The 23841-nt window shown below is 36.2% G+C and overlaps 1 protein-coding gene across 1 annotated transcript in view; it reads right to left on the reverse strand.

Annotated features, from left to right (window-relative positions):
- Positions 1-1086: 1086 nt before the first annotated feature.
- The window catches only part of LOC142337979 (uncharacterized), a 29864-nt gene continuing 7109 nt past the window's right edge, over positions 1087-23841 (reverse strand). Inside the window, exons 2-7 of the mRNA XM_075387613.1 lie at positions 22359-22544; positions 10285-10762; positions 6516-6720; positions 5121-6018; positions 2452-2583; positions 1087-1748 (exon numbers count right to left, since the gene is read on the reverse strand). Of these exons, the coding sequence (XP_075243728.1) occupies positions 1087-1748; positions 2452-2583; positions 5121-6018; positions 6516-6720; positions 10285-10762; positions 22359-22544 (2561 nt within the window). The remainder of the gene's footprint in view (positions 1749-2451; positions 2584-5120; positions 6019-6515; positions 6721-10284; positions 10763-22358; positions 22545-23841) is intronic.

A 23841-nucleotide genomic window follows, 5' to 3' on the forward strand; every position in this document is an offset into this window, starting at 1 on the left:
CCTACCCCTATCCCTTCCCTTCACCTAGCTACCCCCAACTACCCTCCCCCCTCCCCCCAACTACCCCAGCACAACCCACCACCAGAACCTATCTACCCACCCGCCCCCCTACCTACCCCCACCCCCGGCACCTACCTACCCCCCCCCCCCGTCCCATCTTCCCCCCCCCCACCTACCCCTACCCCCCAAACTACCCCCACCTACACCCCCCCCAACTACCCTAGCACTACCCACTCCCCGAACCTATCTACCCACCCAGCCACCTACCTACCCCCCCCCCCCGCCGCCCCAGCTTACCCCCCAACTACTCCTACCCCCAAACTACCCCCTCCCTTCACCTAACTACCCCCACCTACTCCCCCCCAACTACCCCAGCACTACCCACCTCCCCAACCTATCTACCCAGCCACCCCAATTAGCTCCCCCTGCACCTAAAAAATTGTCGGCATTTTTAAGACACTTTAATGGGGTTTGTTGGGCGACTTTTGTTTTTTCTCTTGTCTATTTTGATGTTCTGATTTTGGTAAGGTTAGGTTAGAGTAGAGATTATAATGCACGGCGATTCGAGTCGTTTCCGGTATTCTAACGGCTGTTTTTATGCAAAATATTCGCTTGACCGTTTTGACTTTTCGAATGACTTTTACGCCCTTGACTTTTTGCGTTTCACTTGATCTAAAATTATCTCTTAATCTCGTAATCACAATTTCAAACAGTTGAACTCAATTGGCGGCAATTTAATACTAAAAGTCAAATGAAAAGTGCGTCGAAACTGGTGCCATTTTTCACTTTAAATCTTAATAGTGGTATATGCTTACCTCTAATGTGTTTATTTGAAGCCCACTTTTGAATTTTTTAGTTCCATTTAGCCCCCCCCCCGACTGAAGCAGGCTGCAATTGATTCGAGCTCCCACCAGTCGTTCAAGAGCAATTCTCCCGACGTTTAGTCGGTTATTTTTGTAGTTTTTTAATCAGATAATAACAGAAGGCGGGTTTTCTCCAATCATCTCAATGGTGTCAGAGTTTTTTTTGCACCACCCAGATTTTTGCTGAAGTAAAAGAATGACTATAATTTTAGAGATTTTCTGATTAATCTGAGAAAACACTTATTGACCTACTTTCCGCAAACTGGAAGGAATCATTCAGACATTTGTCAACCCGTCCTCTGAAACTATTTGTATTTCCTTCGTCATTGGGCACAAACAACCCATTTCGCCCATTTTCGGTCCAGTCATCTTCCGGCTCTCCGAATCCGTGAAGAGCATGTTGAACTGAGCTGGAGCTAACAGTTGCCCCCAAAAAACAAGAGATGTCTCCGTTTGACAAACTGTCTTCTGGATGGTACGCGTCATTCGATTCCTGCTCTTCAATTTTTTGCTGAGTTTGAGGCGACTGCATGGGCTTCGACGTTGTCAGAGGAACCGTCCGGGCATTTCGGATGAATTCTCGAGGGGGAACTTCTGGTCGGCGCATTTCTTCTGGGTTTTCAAAACTGGACGAATAGTGACGTGGTGGCAGAATTGGTGCTCCCTTTTGAAACAGGGTTAATTTAGAATCTCTAAGTATTTTTGGGCCGGTCATTTTTGCAGATGGGTGATTAACTTTTGGTTTTTCGGCTCGGTTGAAATGTGGCTGAGCATCAAGTTTTGGAGGGTTGTACGATGGACTGATTCCCATGTGGGGTTGCCAGGGTTTCAGATTACGTCTCTCAAAGTCCGTCAGGTATTTAGGCGAAGAATTAAGTTTGGGAGCTGAAACATTTCGGAGGGTTACTAGAGGGAGGGTTGTTTTTCGGAGCAAAGAATAGAAGTGTGAATAAAACGCAAGATTTGGAGATAAATCGGGGCAGTGGAGACCCTCAAAGTCCCCCATCGACCACATGACCCCTAATCAAACGTTTTTAGTGTTGAAAATTCAAGAATATGCCCCCTTGCGTTAACTCCCCCTTGCGTTATCGTACCGGCAGATTTCGTTATAAGTTGTGACAATATGGTAGCTATCTTGATTACTATTTATGTACCCCAATTTCAACCTAGTTTCGATGACTTCGACGCAATTAATTATCGTCAAATTTTTTCAAGATCTACATTTTTTTTATTGAAAATGTATAAATAGGGTCCTGTGCTCATTGAGTTTCAAAAGCTTTGTTTTGTATTAAGCCTGATAGTCTGATCTTTTACATTTGATTACTTGCATTATAGTTTTTTTGTTTCTCTGTAGTTTCGATTTGTTTCTATTCCAAAAAACGAAAATTTTTTAAACAGAGTCATTCTGATTTTCCTCCGGTCTTATGAACATCTTTGATTGAAAAATAATCAAATTCCAAAAACCTTTAGCGCCTCCTTTTTGTATTTTTATAATTGATAGCAATTTGGTTTATAACTGATTCGGCCGATGCTTTAAACAAACATTTTCATCGGCTTTCATATGTTGATCACACTGAGCTGCACTTACTGCTTCTTTGACGTATGTCTGGATCATCGGTCGGCTTTTGAGACTGGTTAGTGGGTTCCAGCAAAGTAGCCATTGATCGGGAAGCTTGTTTTGGCAGTGTTCGTGACTGCTGATTTGGTGTCGGAAACTTGGCTAAAAAAGTTAATCAAGTAACATTGATCTGATCATTTCATTGAGTGCCCAGTGAAACGGAACTTACACTATATTGACTTGTCTTTAAAAGTCAAATTTTCAACTTCGAATGCCTTATCGAGAACTTTTTTGGTAAATCAAGATCAGATTGTTTATGTTATCAAGATCTTACTTCTCGAACTTCTTGGAATGATATTGCATGTCCGTACAAATCTTGACGTTTTTTAACCAAGAATCTTACCAAGATTGGTCAAGTTTTAATCAGCTTCTTATCGAGATGTTCTAAGTTTCATTTCACTGAGATTTTACAAGTTTTCATTCCAGTCTTTCGACAACTTTCTATTTCTCAACATTTGTCAATTTTCAGACCTCACAAAATATTCGTCTCAAAGGTTTTTAAAAGACTTTTTGGTCGATGTTTAATATATAGTGAATAAAAGATAAACGGTACAAAAGCTATGGTATAATAAATAATCGCTCTAATTATGTTCCTAGTTATCTGATTAATTATCATAGTCTACTAAAAGCAGCTTGGTTCTCAGAATAAGAAATCAAAGTCTCTGCAATGTGGTGATGAGCATTTTTCAGAGTAAAAAAAGTTTGTTGACGTCCTGACAAACTGTGTGGACTTCATAAAAAAGTATTCTTTTGATAAAGAAAGTGGTCGTTCTGCTAAGATCCAAACAGTGTTTTCATTTATCGAAGTGTCTCGTTGGATATATTCTTCGGTGTAGGTGTGCGTAATTGCTAGCTACTAAATGTTTTTGCGATTATTGTTCGGTAAGAGTAATTAGGACTGCTTCTGCGGACAGTGATTTTTTTTATCGTCAGTGCTTATTTACTTTTCAAACATGGTTTAAATTTGTGCAAAATTTCAAAAGTATTCTTTTGTCTCTAAGAAGCGGAGTTTTTCTTTTAAAATTTTTTGTTTAACCTGTTTTTTTAAAGTATGATTTACAGTTTACAATCGATTTTTCTGTCGGGAAAAAGTTGTGATTTTCATTACAAAACGTTTCCAATGTCCCATTGCCACATTTAGGGAAGTAAGTTATCAATAGAGAAGTTGTAATTTTTGTCGGAGATTATTTCGCTAATTAATTGTCATTTTATTTAAAATGGAAGCAAAACAAACTATGAAATTCAGTTTGTAATCGGTTTCCAAAATTTTAGCCTTCAATTTTATAAACACAGACTGTTGCCAGGTATGAAGTCATAAATTTAGGGATATCGAAATTTATTTACCGAAAAGACTTGTATTTTTTTACCACCTAATTGCCCTCATTCCCATATTCCACTCATATAATACACGTTACATGATAATTTACCCAATGCCAAAATACCCACGGTGCCAATAAACCTAATACCATTATATATTTTTTTCCTTTGATCTTTTTGTTCAATAATCCTAATAATATTTAGCTATTGGTAAAACAAGCATGCTTTATCATACTTAAGTGGATAACTCAATCCACTGTTTGGTTGTGAAAGTCTTAAATCAAGTTCCAGGGGTCATTAAGGCTTGGCCAAGGCCCCGAGGCATGGCCAATTGCAATAGCTGAAATTTATGCTCAAAATTGTTCACTCAATTTTCAACATTATTGAAAGCCATTGGATACAGTTTGGGTACTTTGTCATATTGTGTATATTGGCAATGTTTATTTTGACTGACACCCATTATCTATACGATAAACGATGTTATTTCCCGTAGATGTAACAACTGCTCATAGATGACAAAGATGAAAGTGAAAGCGAATTCCGATTTGAAATGCTCTCCCTACCTAACTCCTAGTGCGTTTCAGTACTGGGCCAGTATAAATGCAATTCCTCGTCATTACTGAATCATAGACTGGTTCATGTCACTTTTTTTGACTTGTCAGATTTGCATTCAGTCTGATTTTACAATGATCAGACTTGGGCCAAGTGTAAAAATAAAGTTGCGTACGGGAATTGCACCCACAATCTCTCGTCGTTTGTCCTCCTTTCTGCGCTACCACGAAGCGAATTTCAAGCAAGAAAGCCAGCAAAATATATTACATGGTAGACTTGCATTTACAATTGACCAGTACTGATTTACACTTGGATTTCGGTACGGGCTCTCCCACGTAATAGAATTTTAAAACGGAATACATTTACCAATCTGAGCCATTTTACTCGCCTCAGACTATGATATCTGTTCATATCAGACATCAGAAAAAGCATCTCATAGTGTTTGCTCTCTGGTCCATACAAAAACTGCAAATTAACCTCTGAAAAATTAAAAACTAAGATAAATATAAGCTGTTGAAACAAATCAGGGCTTTGAAAACGAACAATTTATGTTTAGATAGATTCAAGTATAGTATTTTCACCACATTGTTCAGAATTCATAAAGAAACCCATTTTAATTAAACCTTATAAATAGGTAGATAAATACGTGCAGAAACTTACCCAATGAATTGAACTTTTAATCTTTTGTTTCAAACGGCATTTACTTAAATTTCACTTCTGAAATCCTATCACGTTAAATAAGTACCAAAAAAGTAATGGCGTTGACTTACTGTCTTCACCTGGCAAAGTTTGACCAGTTCGCGAACCCACATAAATCTGATCATCGGGATATTGATCTAAAGCGTCGGTATTATTCGGCATTGCTTTTCTATGTTCTGCAGATTCTGGGCTCTGAAAACTATGGAATGTTGACCTTTTCCGCTGCTTTGAACTAGGGTCGTCATTTTTCTTTTCCCTGAAAAGGCGAAGTGATAACTTTGAGCCTAAACTGTGAACTGAGTCACTTCTGGTCCTGGGTTCTTTTCCACGGTTGCTTTTAGTGAAGTTACGCCTGGGGATTTGCAATAGCGATCGGAAGGCCGAGGCAGGTAAACTTGACGAATTCTCATCCTGTTTCGGAGTGCCTTTTCTTCCTTTTCCAGGCTTAGATGATCGTGGGGGTACAGGGGGTGGTTCAAGGTCGCAGTTCAATTCTTGATTCTCATAAAAGTTTTCTAGCTGATTGCTCATTTCAGGGTAGTTTGAATTGTAACTATTCGAGTCAGATGGCGTAAAATTGAGTCCTTCGTGAACTTCGACAACGTGCTGATTTTTGTCGAGTTCAACGCCGGAAAAACTGAAGTGCTGGAATGTTTCACGATTCTTTGGAGTTGGTCTTTGAAGGGACCTCGATGTTCTTGGATCCTCAAATTGACACCCCGCCGGAGTCCGGTCGTTATCAATTGAAATCCTCTTTGGCGAAGTTCCGGGCCATTTAGAAATCCATGGACTCCCGGAACCCAAACTTAAGCTCAAGTTAATTGGTCTGTGAATAGGCTCCGATGACGTTTTCCGAGTTGTAGATGGTTTTGGTTCGGTTGGTGTGGCTTCGTTGGTGAAAGCGTTGTCGTCGTCAAAAATGTCAGTCTGGGAAGCTTTGGAATTGGATGATTTTGTGTCGAAGTATGTCTGAAACGATTCCAAATATTGTTCACAAATTTGAGAAATGTTTAACGTGGGATTTTAATATTTTGCGGTACTTCAATCGAAAACGTTTCAACAAACAGGAAAATTTTTGATTTTTTTGGGCGGATGATGTGCGCAATTTGAATTGGACTCTTGTGACTTTCTTTACTCACAAGAAAATGTTTGTCAATTGAAATTTCGGATCTTTTCCGTTTGTGCCCTCCTCCCTCCAGCTTAGTGGGTGCATATTATTTGCACCCCCAGACGACGCAGGTTCCATATTTTTACATAATGATTTATTTAACATGTAATGACAAGTGCTCTGTAAGTGGGGTGTGCATAGCGTACACGGGGGGGGGGGGGGGGCACAAACGGAAAAGATCCAAAATTTGCTACTCAAAAGAAAGTTTAAACAAAAGTTTTAAAAATTTAGAATTTGTGAAACCGATACATGGCAAAAATATTAAAATAATTTTACCTAAAATAATTTTTTTTCAAACCTGTGCAGAATGGGTTGACAGAGATAAGGACTGCAACTTTTCACGTGTCTGTTGAAAGTCGCTTCCTATCAGTTCAGGTCCTCTTCTTGGGTCAACTGGTCTTAGCAGGTGGAGTCCCCCGCTGTTTGGCAATCCTCTATTTGTTCCATCAGCACTTGGGGCATCGTGGGTGCTGTAGTTGTAGGGTTCAAAGTCTTGGCGTGGCCTCAAATTGAACAAATTATCATTTGAAAATTTTGGTTATATTTCAAAATATTGCCCAGGAAATGAAATTGAATTAAAAACCGATGACAAACGTTTTCCTGTGACATCCAAAAAAACGTACTCTATGGGGAAGGTAGTAAAGTGGGAACTGTAAAAACTGGGAATATTTATCACTTAAAAGCACTTTTCGCACACTATAAACCTAACAATCCTAAAAAACTACACGTGGCGTATTGGGTAGCCGAATAACCAGATATTTGATTATTACTGATAGTTGAATCAAGCTTTTGATTAAAAGCATGATTCAGTTAGTAGTTTAGAAGAGAAATTTCATATTCTAACAGTGAAATAGCTTCATTTGAAGGAATTATTGAAACTACTAGTAAAGACCTTGAGACGTGAAAGTCATTTAGAAGAAATAAATTTAATAATCACGCCTGCTGAAGTTCAACTTATATCTAAAATGAGAAATAAGTCTAAATCAATAAAACCTTCTAACAACAAAACTGGAAATAACGGTAAATCATTAAGTGTCCGGGTCAGGAAATTTTTAATTGCAATGCTAAAGCTTGAATCTAATTATGCACAACACATAATAGAGTTAGAAAAATCCAGAAGAAAATGTTTTCTTTTTTCCAGCGTTATAAATTACATTCAAGGTAATGCTAACTTCCTCTCGCTTTTCTATTAAGTTACCCATAGTTTGTTGTCATACTGTCTCGTTTTTTTGGTTAAAAAAGTTTTTCAAGGCTTTGTTGCAACTAGAATTATTTCTTAAGTGCTTGTAACAGGTGACTGTTAATTGCTGATGAAAACTGATTCAAGGCATCACTCGACTGGGCTATTTAAGCATTCTGATGTCCTCTCAAATTTAAGTGATGTGTTTGTATAAATAACAATATGTCCTTAGATTTGAAAACCGAATTTATTATTATTTTTGAGAATCCGAAGCTTCAGAAAAGAAAGGGTTCAGAGAAAATCCAACTTCTGATCCTGTCACTTTTTAAATCTTTAATCAAATCTTAACTCTCGACAAGTCTTGAGTCAGGACTTGGCTAAGCTTGACAATTCTTGAGGGCATTCTTATCAAAAGTTTGGGATCATTTCCGTTTGTGCCCCCCTCTTGGACGTTATGTCCCCCCCCCCACCCCTCAGTTACAGAGCACGTGTAATTACACAGTAAATCATTATGTAAAAAATTTGTACGTGCGTCTGGGGGGTACAAATAATATGCGCCCATGAAAACGGGGGCACAAACGGAAAAGATTCAAAGTTTACTTTGTCTGCGGAACGCAGGTGTCACTGTTATTTATGAATACAGACTTAATTTAATAATAAAAAAGAAGTCATTTTTTACTAATGTTCGCATTCAACGTTAAACCCAACATATGCAATAAAGATCAAGAAACCCGAGCATTTCAAAAAAATTTAATTTTGTAGGAGGAAAAAACATTGAAAGTCATACCTGTTATAATTTCACGGCCATATTTATTGTTGAAAACAACCAAATAATTGACAACAAGCAAAATACTTCATCAAAACAAGCTTCTGAAGATATGGTCGAAGACAACATTGGATTACTCTGTTTTTGAAACTTTTGCTTCCGACTTTTTATCAATTTTTTCATTGCTTAAACCTAATTTGTGAAAAATAATTTTTGACACGCTCTCTGTCATAGAAAATTGTCATAACCTTCCTTCATTATCCTGGGATTCTTCCCATACGCTATAATGTTTTGTTAATTATAAACTGGGTAAATTGTACTTGAATCCGACATATCAATAGAAGATTAATGTGAAAAAAAAACAAAAACATGAATGATTGCTATAAACTGTTATTCTTAAAGACTTATATAAAAACTTTGTTTTAATTTTGAACTCTTTAGAACATACGCAGATTCTTCCTACTCAAACTCCAAAGGGCAGGAGAAAAACATCACAATACAAAACAAAATTTAGATAATAGCGGTGCCTCTCTCTCTCTCTCTCTATCAACTCTCCCAATTGTTGGTGCACCCAACGTTTTATAGTGCAGTAAGATGATAAAAATTGCATTTGGATTTCTTGCCTGCAAACGTTGATTTTGCAATATGTTCCAGACAGGGCCAGAATGAATTCAGTAAGACTGACGTTTCTATATTTCATAGTGCCGCAACGGGACGCCATAAAATCAACCCAAAACAATCTGAAGACATCCCAAAAGATATAAGTTAACCCTAATTTTTTCCCTTTTTAAATCAAATGTGAGATAAGAACTGAAAAATATGTTCAACTGGGAACTTCTTTCTAGAAATTAAAATCCTTAAAAATATCAATGGATTAAGTTTGAAGTCAAAGTTGATATGGATTACAAACATGATTTTTACCCGAAAAGTTTGCCAAGTTTTTTTCTTGAACTATTGTTTGCGTGTGAATTTTCAGGCTGATGGAACATAAATATTTGTTAAATATTTTGCTTGAGCGAACGGGATGATCCAAAAATTTTTAGCTTTCAATTTATTCAGGAAAGTAAAAGATGATCTATAAATATATTATATTTATCTCCTATCGGTGAACATAGTCGGTGAACATAGTCATTTTGTTCTAAATAACTACAAGTAGACCGTCTCAACAAAAATATCACAATCGACAAGAATGTCCTCCCTAAATTCCTCCCAGTTTGTTGCAAAAGCGTTAGGACTTTAGAGGAACTACCCCCTGTCCAAAATTTGGATGTAAGAGTGGGTTTCAATGGGCTTTAATGGGAGGACTTTTGCGTTATTACCTCCTGGGCCAAAATTTTGAGGGAGTAAAATGGTGTAAGTGTTGGGCTGCCATGGGGCGTATAATGTTGTAGGAGTGAGGGAGAAATTTACTTAGAGGGCGTAAATTTGAGTAAGAGGGAGGGGTAGTTTGTTCAGAGGGGATAAAATGATGTAAGAGTTGGGCTGCCAAGGGCTAAAATGGTGTAAGAGTGTGGAGGTAATTTGTTCATGAGGTAAGAGTGGGGCTGAAAATAGAGGATTTTTTAGAAAGTGCATCTAAAAACTCTTTGATTTTTTGGGCTGAAATGGACTGACAACCCTTACATCTTTTTGGTCTGTCAAGGGGGTAAAATGATGTAAGAGTGAGGGCTAATTGAGAAAAATACGGCCGATCTCTTATATCATTTAACCCCCTTGACAGACCAAAAAGATGTAAGAGTGTTAAACCCCCCTCCTGACTGCCCATTGCAGCCAAAAAGATGTAAGAGTTTTGAGCTGCATTTTCTTAATAAATCCTCTCATTGCGGCCCCACTCTTACATTTTTAGGGGCTGAAAATTCAAGCCGGGATAGAAGTGTTGCCAGAACAAAAAGTTTTTTAAGAAAAGGGTTGCCGTTTTTTGAAAATAATTGAACTAAAAGAACAACAAAAAGTTTGGGTGATTGAGAAGACAACTTGATTTAAATTATCTCTGTCATTGCGGCTTATAACTTTGGCAAATTTGATTTTTCCTGTTAAGTTTTTTTTCGTCATACACTAATTCGTAAATTTCTGTGCCACGCACAGACTCGCCCGAAGCGTCTTTTTTAATTAAGTACTCACATTTTTGGAGTGTCGAGCGACTCATACTGATGTAGAGATTCATAGTTTATTGCACTCGAAGGCAGAAGCTCGTTTTGAAACTTCTTCAACTTAGAGCTCAAACGAAACAGCAACACTTGGTGAATAATTTGATACAACCGCATGTACAACACCTTCAGGTCTTTAAATTCTATTTCTGATTGGTCTGCGTCATTGTCAACCTTTGATTGGTTGTTCCTCTTCCAATCAGAATCGATTATTCCCAAAAACATTGATTCGCGTCTTGGTTGATAAGCAGTGATATTGTTACATAAAGTGCGATGAAATCTGCTCACTTCTCTAGAGCTGATTGCGTCATTGTACCAGAATATTACGCAATCGATGTCAATGTCCATCGGAAGTCGGTTGCTGACGTCATTGATGGGGTTGATGTTCTTTTCACGCTTGAGCGCAATGTGAATGTATGTACATGTTGACAGCGATTCGCCACAGATAAATACTGAAAAATAACCCATTGCTTTATTTGTAGATTACATATTTTACGATACTCAAATTGAAGCGCGAGCGGTCAAAATCTTGCCACATTTTGATTCCCGACTCATCAGTTTCAAAAATAATAAGCGTATGCCCCATTAATGCAAAACAATTTGAAGACCAAAAAATCATCAGAGCGCGGTGGAGTAATTTAGCCGTATATGAAATAATTGATGATTTTTTTCTGATACTTAACAGAACACATCAACTTACCCGGGCCGAGGTGTCAACGCTAAAAAGCGCAAAAATATTTAAAATTGGCGATGAATGCGCCGAATTAACGCAAAAGGATGCAAGGTCTACATTAAATTAAACGCAAAATTATGTAAGATCAACGCTAAATTCTTTGGTTGGGTGGGGGGCTGGTGATAGGTACGCGTTGGGGTGGGTACTTGTGTAATTGAGGGGGGGGAGGTAATTGGGTACCTGTACCTGGGTAAGGGCAGTAGGTTACGTGGGGGATTAGGGTTAATTTACTCATTATAGAGCCCCAAAAGTAACTTTTTGTCAAATTCATGTATAGCGCACAAAAAATTGGTTTTGAATTCAAACTTTAAAAAACAAAACAACTGTCAAGAGGACACCAAAACTTAGCTAAATGCATCTAATAAGTACTGAATATTTTTATGAACTACGCTTAAAGACAAAAAACTATTTAAAATAAACGCTTAGAAACCACAAAAATATGTAACATCTAAAATTATTTGCAACGTAATCTTACAGTCCAATTTATAAAGAATGCAGTACATAAGGAAACTAAGATTTTGACGCAGAGTGGTAGAAGAGGAGACAATTGCACAGGAGGTCAGTGGATCGAGTCGCAAATGCAGAGGTCTACGCATTTAATTTTTGTATTATCAACGCTAAATACAACTCAAAAATATGTAAGCTCTACACTAGTTTCAACGCAAAATTATGTGATATAAGCTAAAATCAACGCAAATTTATAGGATCAACGCTAAATTCAACACAAAACTATGTAAGCTCCAGGCTTCAAACCGCAAAATTATGAAAGATTAGCGGTAAATAGCGTTGACAAGGTGCAAAATTCACCGCAATTTTTCTACATAAATTTGCTTTCAATGCATTGAATCGAAGTCTCTAAATTCAACTTATCAACGCAAAATTATGTATGAAAATTGCGTTGAAATTTCCAACTTGTCAACACTGGTCACCGCTTATCTTACATACTTTTGTCAAACTTCCTTGTCCCGGGGTAACGCCAACTCATTATAAGACGATTAACACAATTTCTAATTGGACTTAAAAGAAAATTTCTGACAACATTTTAGCTTTATTGTAATTAATTTCACCTTGTTTTATTGTTTCATTGCTTATTTTGTTTGTTTTGGAGAACTGTACAATAAAATATAATACTGCTATATATCAGTACTTCTATATAGTTTATCTTAATAATTAAGCGAATGTAAACCCCAAGTCCGGAATGAAACAAGGCAAAAACAGATAAAAATTATACTCAAAAATGACAAAGATCAGCTTTTAATTTTACTTCAGTAGAGTCTCCGGCGGTTTATCAAATTTTTCAGCTTGATCAGCTGTTGAATATTGGGCTGCATGCATGTAATCTTGAAATAAACAATGAAGATTTCAAAAATGTTTAGGATTCGTGCACGTTAAATTACTGATCTTCCAAGCAGTTTCCTAGATGAATGCAAACCCTGCAATTATTAGCTGTGAATGTTTGCGTCATTGGTCCTAAAGATTTTCGAGCTTACCATTATAGCCTTTTGTCTGTTCAAAGTTTTTAAAGGCAGGAATTTCTGCACAATTTTTAGACTTAAAGATAATTCCTATTGTCTTAGTTGATAAGTTCTGTATTGATATAGCCGTTACAGATTGTAGTGATAACTGAAATCTTAAACAGCATCTCTACTAAATTTGAAAAGATTTAGATTTTTTTATAACGGAAAGCTTTTATATTGACTCAGCACATTAAAAAACATCCTCTATCTGGACAAAAATTTTGAATCAGACAAATACGTTTTGAAATAATTTTTTGAGCAAATTTTGAATGCCCTTGAAATAAGTTGTAGTCAATTACAATTTATATGGCAGAAAATACCATTTAATTGTTGGCCAAGTACTTCATCTGGTGTCAACTTGGAATACGACTTTAATTGTTGATAATTTTGAGTGAGCAAATCTGAACTTATAGTTTTTGTCTCACTTTTACGTACATAACTGGAGACATTGAAATCTTGAAAGAGAAATTAACAATTGACTAAAAACTAGCGAAGTAAGTAGGAAAATAAGAATTAAGTAAAAACTTCTTCAACTGCACCAGTTTTTATTTTCTGTAAGATTTAAAGGTAAAAGCATTGAGCACCCATTAAGTATCGTGTTAAAATAAACACTGGAAAAATTAAGAGCCTGATACGAATGGCATGAACATGCCGTGTTAATTCCTGATGACGCTCTGATGTCTCTTTGGAATATTTCCATTTCCTGACTCCATGGAATAGTTGCATTTATCTATCCAGGTGGTTGTCATTAAACTGATATCTATATATTAATTCAGTGTCGACGTAAAAGGCACCATGTTTAAGCTCCTAATCTTTACAGGTTTTAACAGCCCCTAAACATGCTTTTCGGCAAAAAGCAACTGGCAACAGTCGGATTCGAACCGGGGTGTATGTGAGTTAAGAGGCAAAAGCGCAATGAGTTGAGCTAAGAAACAGATGAGCCGCGTATTTGTCGGGATTTTTGTCCATTAACGTCGCATCCGTTTCTACTTTCTCCATTTCCCTCCTTTTTTCACAATTTTTTGTGCTCCATGCCTTTCTCCTGTCACTATCTATCTTCTATCAATCTACATAATAAAAATAATTCGAATACGTATACCTTTGTTTAAGCTCCTAATCTTCAAATGTTTTAAGGCCTCTTAAACGCACATCAAAGCGTTTTGATTCGCATGTATTTTGATAAAGGTCAATGACCCAAAACTTGACCTTGCCAAAAAGTAAATGACCGAAAGGTTACCTATGCCGTAAAGGTTAATGACTGAATACTGAATGTAAAATTGGTTCCTTGTTAAAAAAGCTGCCTATGACCAAAAAGCTGTCATCTATATATATTAATTCAGTGCCGACATAAAAGGCACCATGGTTAAGCTCCTAATCTTTACATGTTTTAACAGCCCCTAAACATGCTTTTCGGCAAAAAGCAACTGGCAGCAGTTGGATTCGAACCGCGGTTTGTGAGTTAAGAGGCAAAAGCGCAATTTATGAGCATTTAAATAGTCAGCATAAATGAGCACAAAAAGAAAAGAAAGAGAAAAAAGAAAAGAAAGGCAGAAACGAAAGACGGAAAAGAAAAAGCAAGAGATGTAGAAAAACAGCAGAGAGAGAGAGAGAGAGAGATGAGTAAAACAGAGAAATGAAAGAAAAACAAAAAGGACCAATGAAATAGAAAAAAGAAACTAAAACAGTAAAACAGAAAAAGAGAGAAAAGCAAAACCAAGGAAGAGAAAAGAGAAAGGAGAGAAAGAAGAGAAGAAAGAGTGCAAAAGAAAAAAAAATAAGAAAAAGAACAGAAAAAAAGAGTAGTTAAGAAAAGAAAGAGAAAAGAACGACGGAAAAGAAAGAGAAAGAAAAAAGAAAAGGCAGAAAAGAAAAACAAAAAAAGGAGAAAAAGAGAAGAGAAAAGCGGAAACGAGAGACAGGAAAAAGAAAAGCAAGAGAAGAAAAGAAAAGCAAAGAAGGAATAGAAAGAAAAGGAGAGGCAAAAAAGACAGGAGAGAGAGAGAGAGACAGTAAAAAAATGAAAGCAAACACAAAAAGGACCAATGAAAGAGAAAAAAGAAACCGAGAAACCAAAAGTAAGACCGAGAAGAAAGAGAAGCAAAAAAGAAGAGGGAGAGAGAGAGAGAGAGAGAGAGAGAGCAAAAAGGAAGAGACAAAAGGAAGGCAGAAGAAAACGAATAGAAGAGAAAGAGAACAGAGAAAAGAAAGCGAAAAGAAAAACGCAAGAGAAAGAGTAAATAAACAAAGAACAGGCAGAAAAGAAGAACAGAAAAAAAACAAAAAAAGAAAAGAAAGAGAAGAGAAAAGCAAAAACGAAAGACCGAAAAAAAAGCAAGAGATGTAAAAAAACAAGAGAGAGAGAGAGAGAGAGAGAGAGAGAGATGAGAAAACGGAGAAATGAAAAAAAAAACACGAAAAAGGACCAATGAAAGCGGATAAAAAATAAAGACCAAACAGAAAAAAAAGAGAGAAAAGCAAAACCAAGGAAGAGAAAAGAGAAAGAGACATGAGAGAAAGAACAAACAAAAGGGTGCAAAAAAAGAGAAAATGAAGGCAGAAGAACTGAGAAATAGAAGATAAAGGCGAAAAAGAACAAAAAAAGGAAAGAAGAAAAGAAAGAGAAAAGAAAGAGAGAAAAGAAAGAAGAGAAAGACAGAACCGCAAGGCTGAAAAGAAAAACAATAGAGAAAAGAGAAAAGAAACAAGAGTGAGAGAGAGGGGGGAAGGGGCGAACAACAGAAATGAAAGAGTGAAAACACAAAAGATCACCAAAAGATAAAAATAGCTGGCAGATTACCAGAAAATAGCCACAATAGCTTCGTAGCTCTGCAGTCTCAAAAAATCAGTAAAAAAACAGACCAAAAAAACGTATTTTCATTGAAGGCTGATATGTTATATTTTGATTAAAAATCTGAACAAGTTTTTGCTGCCTGTATTAGCTGCTCTCAAATAACCTTCATTTAGAGTGACACACACCCATTTCACCTTATCTCTTTGAATTAAATTAAAAAGCCAATTGCAAAGTGAGGAAGTCATATTTGAGAGTGAGGTAAGTCAAGTGTGACCACAATTTTAATGACGCAAATGGACAAAAAAATTGCTCCACTAAGAGCGCAAAATGACGTCACGCACGCACTTCAGATGAAACTGCATGAACGAATGAACAAAAAGCATATTTGAAGTGGTTGTGACGTCATATGGTCGCAACAAAAATCGCGACAACGAACTAAAAAAAACCAAGAGAAGGCCAATAATAACCCCAGCTGTCGCTGTGAGGCTATTAGAAAGATACCGAGAAACCAAAAAAGAAAAGAAACGTAAGAGAAGGAGAGAAAAGCAAAAAAAAGAGAAAAAGACAAAAGAAAAGATAAGAGACGAAAGGGAGCAAAAAAAGAGAGAAACGGAGGATGAAAAAGAAACAAAGAAATAGGGAAAGAAAAAAAGCAGGCGATATGAAAGAGAAAAAGAAAGGCAGAAGAAAAAGAACAGTAAAGAAAAAAAAGAAAGAAATAAGACAGAAAAGAACGAGAAAAAAAGAGCAAAGATCTTTCTGGAGTCAAAACCAAAACCTGAACAAATTCTTCGCAGTCTAACTTTTTGCTCAAATAAAACTGCCGACAAATTTTAGGTTAATTAAACTTCAGTTGTTAGATCTCAGTCTCATAAGAAGTTTAAACAACTGAAGTTCAATTAACCTAATCATTTTTTGTCAGTTTTATTAGTGCAAATGAAGTTAGGCTGCAAAGCATTTGTTCGGGTTTTGCTTTTGACTCTCGGAAGAACTTCTCTTTTTCGTTTCTCTTTCTTTTCTGTCTTTTTCTCTTTCTTTTGTTTCTTTAGTGTTCTTTTTCTTCTGCCTTTCTTTTTCTTTTTCTCTTTCCTTTCTCTCTTTTTTCCTTCTGTGTTTCTTTTCTATTTTGTTTCTTTCCTTTTTTCTTTCGTCTTTTTTGCTCCCTTTGTGGCTCTCGTTTCTCTTCTTTCACTCTGTCTTGTCTCTTCATTTCTTTTTTCAAGTTTTCTTCAAGGTTTTCTTCAGGTTTTCTTCAAGTAGAGTTTAATTACCGAAATGAAATCGAAGATAGAAAATTGTCGATATAAGGTTATTTTAATGCCGCAGTGACAACTTTTTGTGTAACGTTTTAAAAATCTCCATAACATAGATTAATGCGATTCTTCTCATCAGAAGTTAATACGCAAGATGTTCGTGCGACTGATTGGGTTTTTTTAAATGATCTTTCGCTTCACGTTTTCCAATTTTGTTTGAACTCAGTCTCATAAAAGCATTAAACAAAATTGACAAAAGTGAAGCAATATATGATTTAAAAAACCAAATCGGTCACGCAAACATTTTGCGTAATAAGTTCCGCTTAGAAGAATCGCATCAATCTATGTTACGGAGAATTTCAAAACGTTACACAAAAGCTTGTCACTGCGGCCTTACTACCTAGCTAACTAAAATCATCTTATACGGACAGTTTTCTTACTTCGATTTGATTTCAGTAATTGACCTTTACTTAGAGAATCTTTGTTTTGTCAACACCAGTGATACATCAGCACATATCATTCCAGGAAAATTTTCGTGTAATAAATGGATTCAGTTTGTATTAGCAGTTTTTCAGTCATTGACCGACTTTTGCATCAGAAGTTATTTGGTCGTTGAGCCTTTTGGCACACGCAGCTATTCGGTCATTGACATTTTTCAAAATGCATACAAGACGCTTTGCTGCATCATTGAGAGGCCTTAAAACATCTGAGGATTAAGAGCTTAAACACGGTGGCAGAGGTTTTCGAATTGCGTTTAATATATAGAATTAGATATATAGTCACAGGAGGAAAGACATGGAGCAAAAAAATGCGTGCAAAAAGGAGCGAAATGGAAAAAAGGAGAAACGCATGCGACGTTAATTGACAAAAGTCCCGATAAAATACGCGCCTCATCTGCTTCTAGCTCAACTCATTGCTCTAACTCAACCGCTTTCTCAGAAAACCATGGTTAAGGGCCGTTAAAACATGTGAAGATGGGCCCTTGAACATGGTTTTCATTGGCTCTCTGTCGACGTTAAACTCATCAGAAGTTAATACGCAAGATGTTTGTGCGACTGATTGGATTTTTTTAAATGATCTTTCGCTTCACGTTTTTCAATTTTGTTTGAACTCAGTCTCATAAAAGCATTAAACAAAATGGACAAAAAAGAAGCAATATATGATTTAAAAAACCAAATCGGTCACGCAAACATTTTGCGTAATAAGTTCCGCTTAGAAGAATCGCATCAATCTATGTTACGGAGAATTTCAAAACGTTACACAAAAGCTTGTCACTGCGGCCTTACTACCTAGCTAACTGAAATCATCTTATACGGACAGTTTTCTAACTTTGTTTTGATTTCAGTAATTGACCTTTACTTAGAGAATTTTTGTTTTGTCAACACCAGTGATACATCAGCACATATCATTCCAGGACTATTTTCGTGTAATAAATGGATTCAGTTTGTATTAGCAGTTTTTCAGTCATTGACCGACTTTTGCATCAGAAGTTATTTGGTCGCTGAGCCTTTTGGCACACGCAGCTTTTCGGTCATTGGCAGTTTTTCGGTCAATGACCTAATTTTGCATCCGAAGTTATTTGGTCGTTGACCCTTTTGGCACACGCAGCTTTTTGGTCGTTGGCAGCTTTTCGGTCAATGACTTATTTTTTCTTCCACGCCTATTCAGTCATTGACCTTTATGGCATAGATAGCTTTCTGGTCATTGACTATTTTGGCAACAGCAGCTTTTCGGCCATTGACATTTTTCAAAATGCATACAAGACGCTTTGCTGCATCATTAAGAGGCCTTAAAACATCTGAGGATTAAGAGCTTAAACACGGTGGTAGAGGTTTTCGAATTGCGTTTAATATATAGAAATAGATATATAGTCACAGGAGGAAAGACATTGAGCAAAAAAATGCGTGCAAAAAGGAGCGAAATGGAAAAAAGGAGAAACGCATGCGACGTTAATTGACAAAAATCCCGATAAAATACGCGCCTCACCTGCTTCTAGCTCAACTCATTGCGCTTCCTCATCTCAACCCCTAGACCCAGGTTCAAACCCGACTGCTGTCAACCGCTTTCTCAGAAAACCATGGTTAAGGGCCGTTAAAACATGTGAAGATAGGCCCTTGAACATGGTTTTCATTGGCTCTCTGTCGACGTTAAACTCATCAGAAGTTAATACGCAAGATGTTCGTGCGACTGATTGGGTTTTTTAAAAGATCTTTCGCTTCACGTTTTTCAATTTTGTTTGAACTCAGTCTCATAAAAGCATTAAACAAAATTGACAAATGTGAAGCAATATATGATTTAAAAAACCAAATCGGTCACGCAAACATTTTGCGTAATAAGTTCCGCTTAGAAGAATCGCATCAATCTATGTTACGGAGAATTTCAAAACGTTACACAAAAGCTTGTCACTGCGGCCTTACTACCTAGCTAACTAAAATCATCTTATACGGACAGTTTTCTAACTTCGATTTGATTTCAGTAATTGACCTTTACTTAGAGAATCTTTGTTTTGTCAACACCATTGATACATCAGCACATATCATTCCAGGACTATTTTCGTGTAATAAATGGATTCAGTTTGTATTAGCAGTTTTTCAGTCATTGACCGACTTTTGCATCAGAAGTTATTTGGTCGCTGAGCCTTTTGGCACACGCAGCTTTTCGGTCATTGGCAGTTTTTCGGTCAATGACCTAATTTTGCATCCGAAGTTATTTGGTTGTTGACCCTTTTGGCACACGCAGCTTTTTGGTCGTTGGCAGCTTTTCGGTCAATGACTTATTTTTTCTTCCACGCCTATTCAGTCATTGACCTTTATGGCATAGATAGCTTTCTGGTCATTGACTATTTTGGCAACAGCAGCTTTTCGGCCATTGACATTTTTCAAAATGCATACAAGACGCTTTGCTGCATCATTAAGAGGCCTTAAAACATCTGAGGATTAAGAGCTTAAACACGGTGGTAGAGGTTTTCGAATTGCGTTTAATATATAGAAATAGATATATAGTCACAGGAGGAAAGACATGGAGCAAAAAAATGCGTGCAAAAAGGAGCGAAATGGAAAAAAGGAGAAACGCATGCGACGTTAATTGACAAAAGTCCCGATAAAATACGCGCCTCACCTGCTTCTAGCTCAACTCATTGCGCTTCCTCATCCCAACCCCTAGACCCAGGTTCAAACCCGACTGCTGTCAGTCGCTTTCTCAGAAAACCATGGTTAAGGGCCGTTAAAACATGTGAAGATAGGCCCTTGAACATGGTTTTCATTGGCTCTCTGTCGACGTTAAACTCAATTTAAACTCAATTTAAACTCAATTTAAGCTATTTAAACTCGATTTATGCTCACTAAGCTGGGGGGGGCAGAATATATCCCACTTTTGTTTTTCATAGTAAAAGCGTACCAGCAAAAGTTTCCAATACTCGGGCCGAGGTTTCAGCGCTAAAAAAACGCAAAATATGTGACATTGGCGTGATTGCGTGGAACGTATGTAGGATCTACACAATAATATTTGAAAAGAAATTATCTCCGTTTTTAGAGATAGATCCAGATTTAGGCGTACGATAAATTTAGCGTTTCTAAGATTATAGCTCACTTCAATTTGAAAATAATGATCTTGACATATATTTTAATGACCTTCAATAACTCAATTATCCCAGAATAGATCGGTTTTGAATACAAACAAGTTAAAAAATCACAACTCACGCTCCTAGATGATAAACCTGCATAGGTTATAATTTAACGGTATTTGTATTCAAAATTGTCGATCTATTTTGGGATAATTGAGTTATTGAAGGTCATTGAAATATATGTCAAGATTACTATTTTCAAAATGATGTAAGCTATAATCTTAGAAATGCTAAATTTATCGTACGCCTAATTCTAGATCTATCTCTAAAAACGGAGATAATTTCTTTTCAAATCTTATTGCGTAGATCCTACGTACGTTTCACGCAATCACGCCAATGTCACATATTTTGCGTTTTTTTAGCGCTGACACCTCGGCCCGCGTATTGGAAACTTTTGCTGGTACGCTTTTACTATGAAAAACAAAAGTGGGGTCTGTTCTGTTCCCCCCCGAGCTTAGTGAGCATAAATTTTTTAAGACCCCAAGGCGCACGTGCTAATTTCTTACATAGTAACGTGCTAGATAAAAACATATAATTTGTAACTGGGGGTCATAAAAAACACTTGGGGGGGGGGGTGAAACAGAATAGATCGCAAAAGTGATGTGTCGATATAAACTCTGAGAAGGCAATAACAAACAGTGTGGTAATGTTTTTAGTCAACTTTCGGTGCGATTAAATCAGTTACATAGCTAATGCCACACTGCAGCTGTATAGACTATCTTTCTCGGCCACTCTTGCGTCACCAGTATTGATGGTTCACCATTGGCGAGAAATAGTGGCAGAAAAAGATAGTCCCAGCCCATAGCAGGTTTGCGCTTAATTTTCAGATTTTCGTAAATTTTATTGAGAGCTGTGAAGTTATTTCATCTGTAGGTCATGCAACCGTTTCTCATTCACGTCAACCAAAAGAAAGCATTCAGAGGTAAAAAGTTGTCATTCGCGTTGAGGTACGAACTCCGAGCGTGTGATTCGCCAGACTAATAATGATTGCTTTTGTAGAGTAGTCATACCATCATTCCCGGCGCGAATGCAATTTATAACCAAGCAGAAATTTTAGTTTAGAACTTGCGCCGACGAATATATGCATTTGTTCCTCAGATTCCGTAACAATGTTAGAATGACAAATTCGCGAGGCAATTCGCTTTTAAGATTATACTAGGGATTGTAGACTAGTTATTATTAATAGGCATGTTAATTTAAATAAAGACATTCAGAAAAACTCAAAGACTTCACTCGAGTTGTGTGCTAACCTAGAGGCAATGTGTGTGATTCACAGGCCAATGATCGATAGTACCAGCCCTTGCCTCTGTGAGGTTAGTTTGTCTGTGTGAGAATCAGCACTCACTTAGAGCATTCACGCTCACAAAAATGGTCACAGTGATATGTGGGGAATGATAGAAAAGGAGAGCTGAGAACATACTAATTTTAAGGCTCTGCTAAAAGCTTAATGTTATACGTAGAAACAAAATTGATTTTACTTCACAAGTCTGGCACTCTGGTGAAATTTCAATTTTTTTTTACTAATAATAATAATAATAATAATAATAATAATAATAATAATAATAATAATAATAATAATAATAATAATAATAATAATAATAATAATAATAATAATAATAATAATAATAATAATAATAATAATAATAATAATAATAATAATAATAATAATAATAATAATAATAATAATAATAATAATAATAATAATAATAATAATAATAATAATAACAATACTAATAATAATAATAATAATAATAATAGTAATAATAATAATAATAATAATAATAATAATAATAATAATAATAATAATAATAATAATAATAATAATAATAATAATAATAATAATAATAATAATAATAATAATAATAATAATAATAATAATAATAATAATAATAATAAATTGTTTCCATCAGTCAAGAAGTAGCTTCGCAATTACCTTTACAAATACAATCACTTATTTGACTGTGGGAGAGCACTATTGGGCCGATGGCCCGTTCTCAAGTATCTCATTTCAATTTTTTAATTTCAGTTTTTTTACTTTGCGTGCAGATCTGTATACTATCAACTGAACAATTTGAGAAAAAAATTATTATTATTTTCCATTATGAAAAGAATTCTTTCATTTGTATCCATACCTATATTTATGGGACTGTCCTGGTAACATGCAAAGTCTTGAGGGGTACTCCAGCAGTAGTACACTTTGGCACTTCCCATGGTTCGTTTGGTTGTGTTCAGTTTGATTGTCCTCTCCTGGAACTCTCCCAAGTAGGGCGAAGTCTTGAACGTCAGCTCCAGTTTCTTCCACGTGCAGGCTGGACAGACTTAAATGACACAAATCAACGTTCAGAACAGATTTCATTAATTGAGATTTGCCCGCACACATTTTACTGGTACACATTTTTAACGCATTACTGTCCGTTGCTATGTAGTTAATTCTAGGTTTAGACCTCGACTTATGAAAAGATCATGATCGGGCGAAAAAAGGTATGAAAAGACGATGAGCGACCTAAATAGTCTATGATATCACTCAAGACCAACTTTATCAAACAGCTGGACTTTAGCTCCACCCAAATTGTTGCTGTCGACCTTCGCTCGACTGAAAATAGCGGTTTACAGAAATTAGGTTGCGCTATTGTCAAATTATGAGTCAAGCAAAAGTCTTTTCATGAATTCGCAGTTTGTAAGATGCCTATTAAAAGACCATGCTTGACCCAAAAATGCCTCTGAAAAGATTTTTGCTTGACTCATAAAAGGATTTCTCTTCGAATTCAAATAGGAAACCCAACTGTGTAATTTTAGTCAATAAATGTCATCCCCACTAGAATTGTTGAATTTTTTCATAACTCTAGGCCTTAACCTGGGTTTGAAAATGAATTTGATTTCGCTTAAAATTTTATCTCTGCCACCTCTGTGCATTTATTACCAGGAAAGAGAAACGAGAATATTGCTCGCATTTTTTAATGGAAATAAATACAAGCGGAAGGGGGATTAGGGTAATTAACTTATAATTCAAACCCATTTTTGTTCGCCGATATTCTTCAATATTCCAGAAAGTTCATAGCAACGGACTGTAACGCCCCCCCCCCCTCCTCCTTCCCTCACTTTGAGCTCTTGTTGAAAAACAACTGCTTGTTTTGGTCATTATAAAGGTAAATAAAGACTAAGAAAAAGTATATATGCAAAATAATCTTAATTATTATACAAAAAAATTTTATACAAAAATATTTTATAGTACAGATAAATATATTTTAGAAATTATTATTTTCCGGTACATATATATATATATATATATATATATATATATATATATATATATATATACACTAAAAACAAAATACTATAAATTACTATACCAAATATTATACCAGAAGTTGGAACGAGTTATCTTTTACCCCTCTCCCTTAATTACATGACATTTTCAAGGCTGCAAAAGGAACATGAGCTGCTGAGCTGCGCAACTCTAACAGATTACAGGATGATATTTATCCGCACGAAAAGAAAATCAGAATTGTTCATATATTAAACTTTGTGCAAGATGTTTTTCCTTTTTTTTCAGATTTTTTTTCTTTTCCTTACAGGTAAGTTCACCATCTTGAAACTCAGAAACTGATATTTTGA

Source organism: Convolutriloba macropyga, chromosome 4 (genome assembly GCF_964194025.1).
Source record: "Convolutriloba macropyga chromosome 4, txConMacr16.3, whole genome shotgun sequence".
NCBI lineage: Eukaryota > Metazoa > Xenacoelomorpha > Acoela > Convolutidae > Convolutriloba > Convolutriloba macropyga.